The 13,220-nt window shown below is 46.9% G+C and overlaps 1 protein-coding gene across 1 annotated transcript in view; it reads left to right on the forward strand.

Annotated features, from left to right (window-relative positions):
• Positions 1-330: 330 nt before the first annotated feature.
• PSMD12 (proteasome 26S subunit, non-ATPase 12) overlaps positions 331-13,220 on the forward strand; it is a 181,876-nt gene continuing 168,986 nt past the window's right edge. Inside the window, exon 1 of the mRNA XM_085617265.1 lies at positions 331-568. Coding sequence (XP_085473391.1) covers positions 461-568 — 108 coding nt within the window. The 5' untranslated portion in view covers positions 331-460. The remainder of the gene's footprint in view (positions 569-13,220) is intronic.

The following is a 13,220-nucleotide window of genomic DNA, read 5'->3' on the forward strand; positions in this document are numbered from 1 at the left end:
TCAATTTATAAAACTTGCGACTCCCTCCTATTTAAGATCACAGAGAACTCGGCCAGTCGGCTCTGACAACAAACTCACCCAACGAATAAATAACCTCGCTCATATCTCAACCAGTCCAGGGGGTAGCAAAGAGTCAAAGACCTATGTTGACGGTATATAACATGTAGGAGCGTTATGACGCCAAAACGGGTCTAGTAGATGTACGCGACCCAATAGCTTACCTAATAACCAATTTTAATTTGGGTGGCAAACGATCTACTATACGCAATATGGCTGCCGTAGTGACTCTTTTTTTATATAAGGAGTCTAGTGTTTACATGCTTTTGGAACGTGCTGCGTGCGTCTGACATCATTACGCGACGAGTGCCGTCGGAAGCCGCTGTCTTCTTTTTACACCCGGTTGAGGACAGTGACATTACTGTGTGTTTTCGTGTTTTGTGGATTCGGGCTAGCTGCAGCTATGGCGGCGGAGGAGCCAGAGCGTGCTGATGGCAAGATTGTCAAGATGGAGGTTGATTATAGCAGCACTGTGGATCAGCGGCTGCCCGAGTGCGAGAAACTGGCTAAGGTGAGCTGAGTCATGTCTGGCACTGGTAGGCCACAATGGATCAGCAAAGGTTGGGCGAGTCCTATAGGAAATGTGGTAGAGACGGTCGTCGCAGTCTTGGGGCAGGCTGCACTTGAGTGAGAGAACTAATGGATATGAGAGAACTCTGAGTAGCAAGTGTCTAGTGTACTCCCCATTGACACTCTTGTGAAATCTCCCACTTTTTAGATATAGCCACACGCCTAAAAAACAATGTTCTTCCGTAGACTTAAGTGAAATCTCCCACTTTTTAGATATAGCCACACGCATAAAAAACAATATTTTTCCGTAGACTTAAGGGTAGTAAGCAAGCTTGCTTCACCACCTTTTTTTCCTTAATTAGATTAGCCACATATATATTTGTTTTTAATGTCGTTTGCCCTCCAACAGGTGGTGTATCCAGTAACTAGGAAATGAGTCTGGACACGGTGAGAGAAGCTTTTCTCAGCTTGATGGGCTCTCTCAAGCGAATTGGTACAATCTGTATTAGCCCTTTATCGGTAAAAGCCCCTAAACACCTCAGTGCTGAGATTTTTTTTTTTAAATATTTGAGCTCTTTGGGGTTCTGTGGGTCTTACAGGCACAAAGGCGGAGTGGCAGTTACGTTTTTAGTAATGGGCTCCATGCTGATGTTGTGGAACTACTTAAATACAGCATAAGGGGCTCACCTCGTATTCCTCACCGGACACCTGTTTCTTTGGAAAGCCTTATTTCACACCGAGGCTCGAGAGGGTGAAATTTTGAAACTGGCAACAAAGGAGAATGTTATAAGTTGAGAGATCTGTGTAAGAAATCCACACTTAAATCCTTTAAGACCGTTAGATGGTACTTTGGGTTCCCTAAAAAGGAGCGCTTGTGTACCTAGAGCTTTGCCACTGGATGTCACATCCTGGCATTCAGATGTGAGCAGTTGGGGAACTTACAAGTAAGGGAGGACCTGGCTTGGCATTTCGGCCTGGACTGTACCCATAAGGAACAGGGTCAAGACTGATTTGCATATGACTGGGTCCAAACTGGGGTGGTGTGGTGAGCAAAAGAATGAGGGATTAAAACCAGATCCTTGTGACTGGGGGTGAATGTTTGCATTGTCCAGCAATCTGTGTGTCCATCAATTGTTTCTTTTGCATCCAATGCATAAAAACAAAAACGCAAGCAGCAGCTGTTCTTGGTGCTTAGTTTAAATGCATCCACGCACCACAAATTGACGAGAGGACACATTTTGCGCTAAAATATACAAGACAATAAGTGTTTCATTTTGTGTCATTACACATTATTTTGCTTAAGTATATTTACATGAAAGCAAACGACGCAAATTTTGCACACCCTTAATAAAAAGTACAGTCGTCTGCTGAATCATTACATGTGTTGGCATCTTGAAATCAGTCTTTCAGTTTGGGTAGTGGGACCTATTACCATTAGCCGTGTCCTGGCTACCATGCACTTAACCAGCAGCAATAGGAAAGCAACAATTTTCATAGCTAAAGCTGGAATTTCAGCAACATATCCCAACACTGCAGTCAATGGTGATGGTTCAAACGGCGTGTCAGTGATTGTCTATGTAACAAAAGGGTTCCCATAAGTTACTAATATACAGAGTGGGACAGGGGAAAAAAATAAGTACTAGAACAAAAACCCACCTCCAAAATCTGCTCTATAGAGGAGTTGAGGACACATAAATCCATTACACATGTGAACTAGTTTCAGAATATTATACATTTTTATAATGAACTAGTCCTTTTTGATATTTTCTTGTTTTATCAAGTGGCCCATCAATATGTATATTTAGTTAAACACATATTTTCCACAGACATTAATATTATAATATGAACCTCGCACCTGTCGCATACATCTCATTCAACCACTCAGCTTAAAGAGTATTGTTCTGACCTAGTCACTTATTCATTCATACCATTAAAGTAAAACGTACACAGCACCTTCAAATGGGACATTATACAATCTGTTTTGAATGTGGTGTTGATGGTGCGTTGCAGTTCGAGTGCTATGGCAGCCGTGGCTCTGTGGTAGGTGGGATGGGTCGGTGGGGGCCCCCAAGTGGATGCTTTTCATGGTTGAGGCAGTGTCTTCAGCTGTGATCGGTGTCCAGTTGGAGATGGTGGGCTGACTGGTGTTTCTGGGGGGCCGTCTGTGGCGCCTGGTGGATGGTCGATGAAGTTGTCGTAGAGGTTTTTGATTTTGAGGTGGAAATAGGTTCCAAGCTTGTCGCAGAGGTCTTGGGATGGGGTGATGTCTGTGGCTTCTCTGCGTGGGTTGGTGAATTCTTGAATGACACTCAAAAGTTCCTTGGAGTTGGTGGAGTTGACCAGGATTTTGTTGTGGATGAAGTTCCTCTTGGTGGCTCTGATCTGGTTGTGGTAGTCCATCATGGCGTCCTTGTAGGTGGTGTGGTTTTCGGTTGTCTTGGTGTTTCTCAAGTTATTCTCCAGGCGTCTGCAGGTGCATCTGGCTCCTTGGAGAGTGGTGGTGAACATGGCGGCTTTCCTGGGGCCTTGTCTGTCGGGGTTGCGTAGCGGGGCGAGCTCGTCTGCGCAGTCTGAGACCCAGGTGTGGAGTTCTCCGTTTGCGTCGGGTGCCCAGGTGGGATTGTCTCGGGTGAGGGTGGAGTTAAGTTGCTCGTCGGTAACCTTGCTCCAGTTCCTTCGTGGTGGGCGTGGGGCTGGTTTGGGTGCCTTGGGTTTGTTGATGGCGAAGGGTACGCTGTGGTGGTCGGTCCATGGCGGTTGCATTGGGTGGCTGAATTGGATGCTGTTTCCTGCTGCGAAGATGGGGTCGAGGGTGTGTCCTGCTCTGTGGGTCGGTGTGTTGACTAGTTGTTTAAGTCCGATGCTGGCGAGGTTGTCACGAAGGATAGTGGAGTTGGGGTTGTCGAGGTCGCAGTTCAGGTCTCCAATGAGTATGTAGTTTGTTGAGGCGATGGCGTGGGGTGCGATGAAGTCGGTGGTGTCAAAGAGTGTTCGGGGGTCTGTAGACTAGGGTTCCTCGGAGTGTGGCTTTAGGGGTGGTCTGGACCTGGAAGTGCAGGTGTTCGGTGGAGGGGAAGGTTTCGTTTGAGGTGGTGAGGCGGAGGGTGCTCTTGTGGGCAATGGTGAGGCCCCCTCCTGGGTGGTTGGGGCGGTTTTTCCTCTGGATCTTGTATCCGTCAGGGATGGCGGTGCTGATGTCGGGGGTGGAGGATGTGTTATTCCAGATCTCTGTGAACAAGGCGATGGCGAGAGTGAGTCGAGTGGGTTCCAGATTTCCATGGCGTGCTTGTGTACGGAGCGTACTTTGAGGAGGATGCATTTTAGGGTGTCGCCGGTGCTGGCGTCGGTGGTGTTGGAGGCCGGGGTGGCAATGAGGATCTGGCAGCAGTGGAGGCAGGAGAACTGGCTGTGGGTCGTGTTCGGTGAGGCCTGTTGGCAGTCTGGAAGTCTTCCAGGGTTGAGTGCGAGGAGGGTGGTGGTGTCGTAGCGATGGGTTGTGGGAGGTCCAGGGTTCCTGGCGCTGGTCGCCATTAAGTAGGGGAGGTGGGAGGGAGGAGAGGCTGGGAGGTGGGAGCGGGGGAATTCCGGGGGAGGGGGGAGAGGCCGTAGGGGCAGCAGCGGCGAAAGGAACAGGCAGGCGCAAGAAAATAAACTAAAAACAGTGGTGGACTTAGAGCAAGACACAGATGGGTACCATAACAGTGGCACAACAGGGCAAATTAAGAAAAAACGGCTGATAGATGTTACGGTGGTTGCAGGCAGTCTGGTCCCAGTTGGAGCGGGCAGCAGGCGCAGGAGCGGGCAGCAGGCGCAGGAGCAGGCGCAGGAGCCGACAGCAGCCTCGAGCCTCCCAAGGAGGAGGTCGGGGTCTGGAGACTAGAGATGGCCCAGCAGAGCTGCAGGGAGAGAGTGAACATAGACCGAGGATCGGAGGTCTTACTCCACTAGTGAGAGTAATAGTTTAAGTCCTCTTTAAACCTGCTTCCATACCTAAAATCAGCGGGTACCTTGAGAGGCGGATATAACCCTACCTTCTGGTGACTTCCATTTGTATCAATAGCTTTATGATATTGTATATCACTTAAGCACTGTTTAGCAGAGTGTTTAGCAGATTGACTCAAAACAGGTCCTGATGAATGCCCACTGCACAGTCTCTTTGACAAATTGAGGGCAAAAACTTGTCGACAAGGCCCCTCCCTGCTTTACACTTTTGGTTTTAATCCTGTCCCTGCTAGACAGAATACGATTGGAGGGACTGACCATGCAATAGTTTTACTACCTCTCACTTTTACACTGTGCCCAAGCTCACCCACACTCATAGGGTAGGTGATAACATCCAAGAGTTCTAGAAGTTGTAGTCCACATCACAACAACCTCTTTTTCTTGTGAGGAGGGACCCTATGATGAACCATGCGACCTCAGGTTGCGTGATGGTTCATGTTCTAAATAATATTTTCTTCTCTTCTGTTTGTCAGAAACATCAACTCTCTGCAGTTTCCTTTATATGGATTTTTGCTTTTAGTGGTTAGACTCTGGTACTTTGTTGTGCTTGTTTGTGTTATTAGAATTGTGTAGCTGCCTGGCCTTTAAATATTCCCCATGGCACTTTGGTGTTACTGGTAGTAAATGTTTCTCCTAATTAATATCACTTTATGCAAAAATCAGCAACTGAAATGTGACCTTCCTCCATGCAACATAAAGCCTGTCACTGAGTGGCAACACTTGTTGGTAGCATTCTTAGTAACATTTGATCCATTCGTGCAAGCACGCTTTTTTTTTGGGTTGTTAAAATATGCAAATTATACAGAAGATGATGACGTGTGGCAAGTACAGCAAATTAAAAATGTAGCAGAAATGCAGCGGCCACAGAATCGGTTATCTTGGCCATGGTTATAACCTTCAGTAATATTTTATTGTTAAAGTTTATCAATGACACTGTCCAGTTTTAAACCTTACCTGGTCTCTGCAATGCATTTATCTTCTCTCTGTTGATATGTGGTATGGAGTAGGCATTTGACCTTCAGTGCCTTGTTGTACACCTTTAGTAGATGTGGAGCTAACAATTCAGTTTACCACATATAAAAATGTGGTCCTTTGAACCCTGATGATTGACTTCCCTCAAAGCTATCTGTGGCAATTTTGATTTCTTTGACCACTGGCTCTGTTATGGGAATCTCTATTTTCATTATCGACTCGTACTCCACAACGTCATTGAGGTATTTGTTCTTATGGTTATAATCTGTAATTCCCTTCTAGTATAACTCTTGTGTACAAACAAGTTCATGCAAAGTTGCTTATCTGTTACAGGCTAGATCCTAGTCTCCTCTGTGTGTATTGATGTTACATGAGCTCATAACAGCAGAAAGGCGTATTACCTTTGTTAGTGTTTTGCTTTCTGTTTCTCCCTCAACCTATCTACTCACATATGCATATTAATGCAAATATTTCACCTTGCTTTTGGCCACTTCTCTGAGGTTAAGTTAAACTTTACTGAACTCTAAAAGGGTTGCAGCAGATGACTTTTTTTTACATATAGTGTGACTAGTCCCAGTAACCCATATTCGCCCCCCCTTTTAATTGAGCTCTGATTGATTTATGGACTGCAACATGTTTTAATATGCTAGGACCATAATATAGATCTTGACGGTCTCCCATACCATGTAGTAATTTGGTATTGATCCCAAGTCTGTTTGAAGAGATTCCTCCATTGCAGAGTGCATCCTCTCACAAAACACCTCATCTAGCAGTGCTGCTTCTGAAAAATTCCAACTTCTGCTCCATGGCAGCAGGACTGGAAATTCCACTACTACAAGCACTATTGAATGGTGTTAAAGAGATTAAAGTAGAAATGAGTCAATCATCAGGTGGAAAATACTTATGGATAGTAGCCAGTAATTAAAGTGGGAATAAGAACACAGAAGACTAAGATAAGTCACCACTAAGGTCATGGTCATGATTTGTTGTAGCAACGGTGCATTTTTAGGGGATTGGTTGTCTATGGTCTGGACCTGTCCACAGTGGCAACCATTGCAAACTTAAAATCACCATACCAAACTTTGGTGCTTTAGAGTGCCAGTATATCATTGAAAAACTCAGTTGAGTCTACACTAGGAAGATAAATATTGAAGAGCTTAACTGGTGTGTCGCAGAGAGAACCAGTTATCAACAAGACATTTGGGCCTATGTGTATGTGACTCGATCTGAAATTCATTGACTTATGTATACGGATTGCTACTGCTATGGCATATTTGCTGAATGAAGCAAAGTATCAACTCCCACTTATCAGCAGAGGAGGGGGCATGTTTAGGGCAGAGGTGTGTTTACTGTAGAAGCAATACGTTAATGTTGAGGATCAGGATTAACGGTTGCCATACATGCCTTCTTTGGGTTATTCACTTACTCCATGATAAGTGTGTGTGTGTTAAGGTTTGGGAAGGCATAGAGAAGTATTGATTAGATATTATAGCATTCACATGCATTTCAGCAGCAAAATCACCCCCGATGTACCCCAACCCGCGCTCTCAGAAAGTCTATGTTTAGAATGAATTTCCCAATAATTCCACAAAACATGAATGGACCTTCATGGTGTGCACATGGGATCATGGCGCACAGCCAACCACCTGTATCCCTATAGTAAATAGCAGCTTTAAACATGTTGGGCATCTCTGGCATGAATAAGAGCGATGTATAGATTAAAGCTGTAAGTTGTAGGTCTTGCAGTAGCAATAAATACAAACTCTGGCCCTGTTAAATTATAAAGAACTCGTATAAGGTTATTTAGAGCTATCCTTATAGATTTTCTGAAACACCGTAGTGGCCTGTGTACCCGTATTCTTAGATAAAGAGCCCGGCTCTACACTCTGATTCTTCCTTCAATATATATCTTGACAAGGAGCAGCAAGTGAAGAAGTGAGCCCTCCCCTTGTGTAAACTATTTTAGCTTTGTTGAGTCGAACATTGCATAATCTACATCCACAGCTTGGACCCTGTTTTTGATATCTTGGAAGGCTCGTCGTGCTTCCTCAACATGAACCCTAGCTGCAAAGTCTGAACTTATGCCAGCTTTTTACTGTGACTTTCTGTTGTATCTTTGCTTCTAGCTGCTTTTAAGTGCTGTATGCCGGTCTCTATGAATTTAACATCTGTCAGTAATGAGACATATAATAGTGTGTTCTGTATAAATGATCTATAAGCTTCTGTGTGAAAGGCATGGCTGAGAACTGGTTGCTGGTAAATACATGTGTCATCAGAGCTTCATGAACACCTTCACTTTGCCCAGGGTGGAGGGTTCGATTACTCCCACAATCCTTACATTATTGCAGGAAGACCTTGCTTCCAAATACTCATTCTTTGGTTTTGTGACTAATTAAAAACTTCTCTAGCTATGATTGGGTTTTGTTAATGGCAGTGGAGTAGTCTTTCAGATCTGATATTCTCTGCTCATCCCCCAGTATGTTGGCACATGTATCGATGAGTTCCTTAATTTAATCAGTCCGATAGCCAAGGTCTCAGTTTTGGAGTCGGTGGTGAAGAGGTTCTGTTCATTTCAAGCAATATCCCCTTTACATCGATATCTGTATTTCGTTGTTCACCAGCCGTATTACTTGCGGCCTGCTTTGCTATGTTGTTTTCTGTTCCCTTGGGGTGCTGTTAACTGTCAAGTGAAAGCTTCCTCTGCTTATGGTCACATTTTCCCATCTCCTTGTGTCACTGTACCTGTGGCAGATCTACTCTCCACTGTTCATTACACCTCTACCTTCTCTTGTGGGGGAGGGATTGGAAATTCCTTAACTGTTTATACACCCATGGGGTATCGCTGCTCACTTATGTATCGTTATCAATGGAGCAATATCAATAGGGGTTCGGATTTCCGCCTCTGATTGAGCCCATATGGCTCATGGTATGGCTTCAACAGTATGGACCAATTTGTAAGCCTTTTAACTATTATCAACAATTGGTCTGTTCCATCACCTGTTACAAATTGTCTCACTCCAGAGATTGTGAACACTGCACAGCCCCTGTATGCCTAGTTGAAGTTTAAACAATACTGGCGGCCGGGGCCTGTTATGCTGTCCCTCAGGTCCTTGGTGGGCCTCTTCGCCGGTGCTTCTCGAGTGAGTCGCTTTAACGCTTAAGGGGAATGAGCTGTGACCACCAGGTCTATCCTAATTTATGTGGGGTGCAAGATTTTGTTTGTTTGGTTTGCGGGTTTCATTTATGTCTTGACTCAAATTCCTCGAGTAGGTCCTCGAGGGTGCCTACTATTTCAGCGGCGCTGATAAACGCGCGTTCCTTGAAGAAACATCAATCGGATGTGTTTGAGTTACTGGATGACAATTCTCTGGATCTTCTATTTATTACGGAGACCTGGTTCGACAGCTCCTCTGATCCAATAGTCCCATTGGCTATTCCTGGGGGGTTTAAAATTTGTAGATTAGATCGGACTAAGGGGAGAGGGGGTGGGGTGGCTGTTATTTTTAAAGAGAAGTGGGAGCTCTGTAAGTGTGACCTTAGTATTTGGGGTGGCTGTGAAACCCTTGATTTTAGTATTCGTTTCTCAGCTCACTTTACGTTGGGAGGTTCTCTGATTTATCGTCCACCAGGCTCGGCAAAATCTTTTCTTCAGGTCTGTGATGAGGCTGTGTCAGCGCGGGCTCTTCGTTTCTCCCACTATTTGATTCTTGGAGATTTTAATATCCATTTGGATCAAAAAGATTCTAGGGACACGATAGAGTTCCTTGATATTTTTCAATTAGTGCAGTTCTCCCAATGGGTCACTCAGGCGACCCACCAAGGGGGCCATACTCTTGATCCTATTTTTTCTAATTTCCCTATCAAAGCTAATGACCCACTTCCTGTCTCTTGGTCGGATCATTATATGACTTTCTTTTCATGGGAAGTAGACTTACCGAGCTCTAGATCTGTAGTCTGTCATAAACCTCCCTTTAAGAAATTGATCCTGCCAAATTTGCTATGGCATTGGTGGACAGTAGGCCATCCCTGCCTCAGGACTTGGATGGGAGCCTTGTAGCCTTTTCTAACTGGATGCTGGACACTATGTCTGCTATCGCCATTCTCACTTCTAGGAGGCGCTTTAGGGAGTCCCCCTCCAAACCATGGTTTACAGCTGAGCTGATACTTCTGAAGCAGGACTGTAAGAAATTGGAGCGCTTTTGGCGCCTCCGTAAATACTGTCTGGTGGCAAAGGGTCGGCTCAGGCAGGGCCAGAAAATTTATTATAAGGCGATCTCCCTAGCTAAATGGGAGTATTTTGCCGCTCGTATCAACCAGGCCCACAACAACTCAAAAGAGATCTTTGCCATCGTACAGAGCTTTGTCTCCTACAGCACAGAGTAGCGCTCTACCTGCGACGGCTGCGTGGTGCGATACGTTATCCAATTTTTATCTGGATAAAATCCGAGGGATACATGACAGTTTTACACAGCCTTGTGCTCAATCGTGTTCTCCTTCATTGGAGTCCATTCCTGAGGTTATTTCTCCTAATCACTTTGTTTCCGGTTGATCTAGCCTGTACGTTGAGGATTCTGAAGGGACTGAAGTCTGGCTCACCGGCGGACCCCTGCTCTGCAAGATTATTGGCTTCAGTGGCAGATGTGGTGAATTCTGAGGTCAATAGTATCATTAATCTTTCCTTGCGAGATGCTAGGGTCCCTAGTGTTTGGAAGCAAGCTAAAATCCTCCCCCTACTGAAGAAACCCACCCTTAATCCCTTGACTCCGGGGAATTATAGGCCCATCTCTCTCCTTCCTAGCCTTGCTAAGGTGTGTGTGAGAAGATAGTGAACAGACAACTGTCTGATTTTGTGGAGAGGGAGGGGCTCCTGCATCCAGCACAGTTGGGCTTCCGCCCCTCCTGTAGTACGGAAGGAGCTTTGGTGGAAGTGACAGAGGCGATTCGGGAGTTCCTTGATGCCGGCGGGAGAGCAGCCTTAGTGCTGCTCGACCTGTCTGCTGCTTTTGATACGGTCCCCCATCCCCTGTTGTTAGACAGATTGGCGGAGATTGGCGTTGTTGGTTCAGCCTGGGGTTGTATTTAGTCCTTTTTGGAGGGCCGGGTTCAGCAAGTATGGCTACCTCCGGCTGCTTCTTCACCTCAGCGGGTCTCCACAGGGATTCCTCAGGGTTCATCCCTCAGCCCACTTTTTTATTTTTTTTTTTATTTTTGAAAGACCTTTATTGAGAGAAAAAACAAATACAAATCAACAAAGAGCCCTGGGGGCTCACACATACGGTACATTACAACTTACTGAAAGCACAGAGGATACATTACAGAAGGACTGAGGTCTAGTTTTAAAAGTTTTCCTTGTAGGATAGACATAAGCAGGATATCGTAGCACAACAAGTCAATACTGGTGTTGGACAATCAGGATAGATAATCTTATAGCAGAAGAAAACACCAGAGTCGCTGCGTGGCACCCAGAAAGGAACGTCTAAACCCCAGGGAAGGAAAAAGGACAAAGAATAGAAGGCCCATAGAACAAAAAAGAAAAACAAAAAAGAAAGCAACCCCACCCCCCAAGTACCCCCCACCCTGCACCCCTGCAGCTGGCTACGGCCTGTCCCCCCCCTAGCAGTGTGCCTGTCGCCCAAGAAAAGGAGTCCCGAAATATAGAAAGTAAGAAAAGGATAGAAGCCTAAGACTCTCATAAAATTGAGAAAGGTGGGGAGGAGCCCACTATTCGTCCCCCAGCTCCGCCATCTCGCACCAATAATAGCAACAGTAGTCTGACACCCAATAACAATAACATGCCCAATATGACGAGAAAACTGGGGTCACAGCAGCAGCGCGCAGGGTAAGTAAGGCAGCAACACCCAACCGAAACATCCAAAATATCAACAAGGAATCTTCAAGCCATGATTGATAAGCGTAAGCCCCCGCAATAGTCTTCTAGCACCACCGATACATGTCCCGGTCACTCAGAGAAAACTAGGTCCTCGGCTGCCCCACTCGCCAGAACGGTGCAAAACATTTATCAACGGAGGAGGGCCAACCCATGATAACAAAAATAATCGACAGGAGTGTATCCGGCCATCGCTTCCCGGACCCCTATGCAAACCATACCCAAAGTCCAGCTTCCTCGTCAGTCCAGCACAGTCCCAGGAATGTAGTGACCGGTATCAAGGCAAGAAAAAGACAAACTCAACCCTGACCCCTACGTTCCAGTGCGCCAGCAAAGTGCAGTTGCGGCGTAGCCCCGTAGAGTAGGAAGAGCATCCGATGTGACCACCTAGAGAGATGGCAACAGCCAGTAATCGCCATCCAAGGCAGGACAGTGTTATCCCCAAGAGTGCAGTACGGGCAGGCGTACAGTGATAGCCCACCGAAATTAGGCAACTCACTCCCGGGCAACATGTTCAAAGTAAGCAGAGCAATCTTGTCAGCAGCACCCGCTGGCGGTGGTAGTCCTGGCATCCGACGGCGAACTTCTAGTTTCCGTCCAAATATAGAATGCACTGTGTCCTCCATAGTTGCGACAGTCCGAGCGGCGGTGATGTTAAGTGCACTCACAGTCAGTTCCTCTACGTCTCCCCGGAGAGGCTGCACACGACTGCCGAGTCCTGGGCTCGGCGATCCGCTCCGCGCACAGCCGCCCGTCCGGTCAGCCAAGGAGAGAACGGGCACAGCGTCGTCCAACCGGCGCTCCAGGTCACGGGCGTTGGAACAAAAAGCAGCTCGCATAGCAGCCAAAGCTTCCAGGACGTCGCCGATGCTCACGGGCATAACGTGAGAGGAAGAGATGCCAGCTCCCTGTCCCCGGAATCCGCAAGCGTATGGCGACCCTCGAGCCCAGTCTTTAGCATACATGTCCAGGCGTTGTTTAGTAGGTCAGCTCCCAGAAAGACAGGGCCAAACCACGGGGACAGGGCAGCAACCTCTAGTCCAGCGCCACGCACAGGGACAGCACAGTGACGGTCCAACCAGGCGCCGTGTATAAGCGCCGATCACTCAATACAAATGGCCCCTTCCATTACACTACGTAGCGAGAAATCAAAGAGAAACTTCCAAAAAGGGGGATACATTTGTTGCATCGGTGGTAGTAAAGCAGCGTAGCGGCGAGACTCCAAAAGAAACTGTTGCGCCACTTCTGAGGATCTCGGTGGTTTGTCGCGTCTCGCCGGCGGTTTCAGATTCTCATGTAATGGCCGCTGCTGTTGCCTTCCAGCCGGACGCTGCCGAGAACAAAGGACCGGACCCACTCAGCAGCCGTCTGCAGGAGTTCAGGGCATTTCTTCATTCCCGGTGCAGGAGGAACGACGGGGAGCCTACCATCGGATGCAGCGTCGCCTCCCAGACCCGTTACCGCACAACAGGCACGATTCCGCAATCAGGAGAAGAAGCGGTACGGGAGGGAAGCGGACGAGTCGGCGGAGCCGAGGGCTCAGGCGGCCATCTCTGTTGCAGGCTAGGCTCCTCCATCCTCAGCCCACTTTTGTTTAATATCTATCTTACTCCTCTTGTTACATTAGCAGCGGGTTTGGGGGCTAAGGTGATTGCCTATGCTGACGATACTCAGCTATTGTTTACTTGGGATAAGAACGTGGTTTGGCCTCCTCAGAGTCCTTAGAAGATTTTTCCCACTGCTCCCTCAGGCGGCTAGAGAATCAGTGGTACGTGCGCTCATTCTCTCCCGC

The sequence above is a fragment of the Triturus cristatus genome, chromosome 7, assembly GCF_964204655.1.
Source record: "Triturus cristatus chromosome 7, aTriCri1.1, whole genome shotgun sequence".
Classification (NCBI taxonomy): domain Eukaryota; kingdom Metazoa; phylum Chordata; class Amphibia; order Caudata; family Salamandridae; genus Triturus; species Triturus cristatus.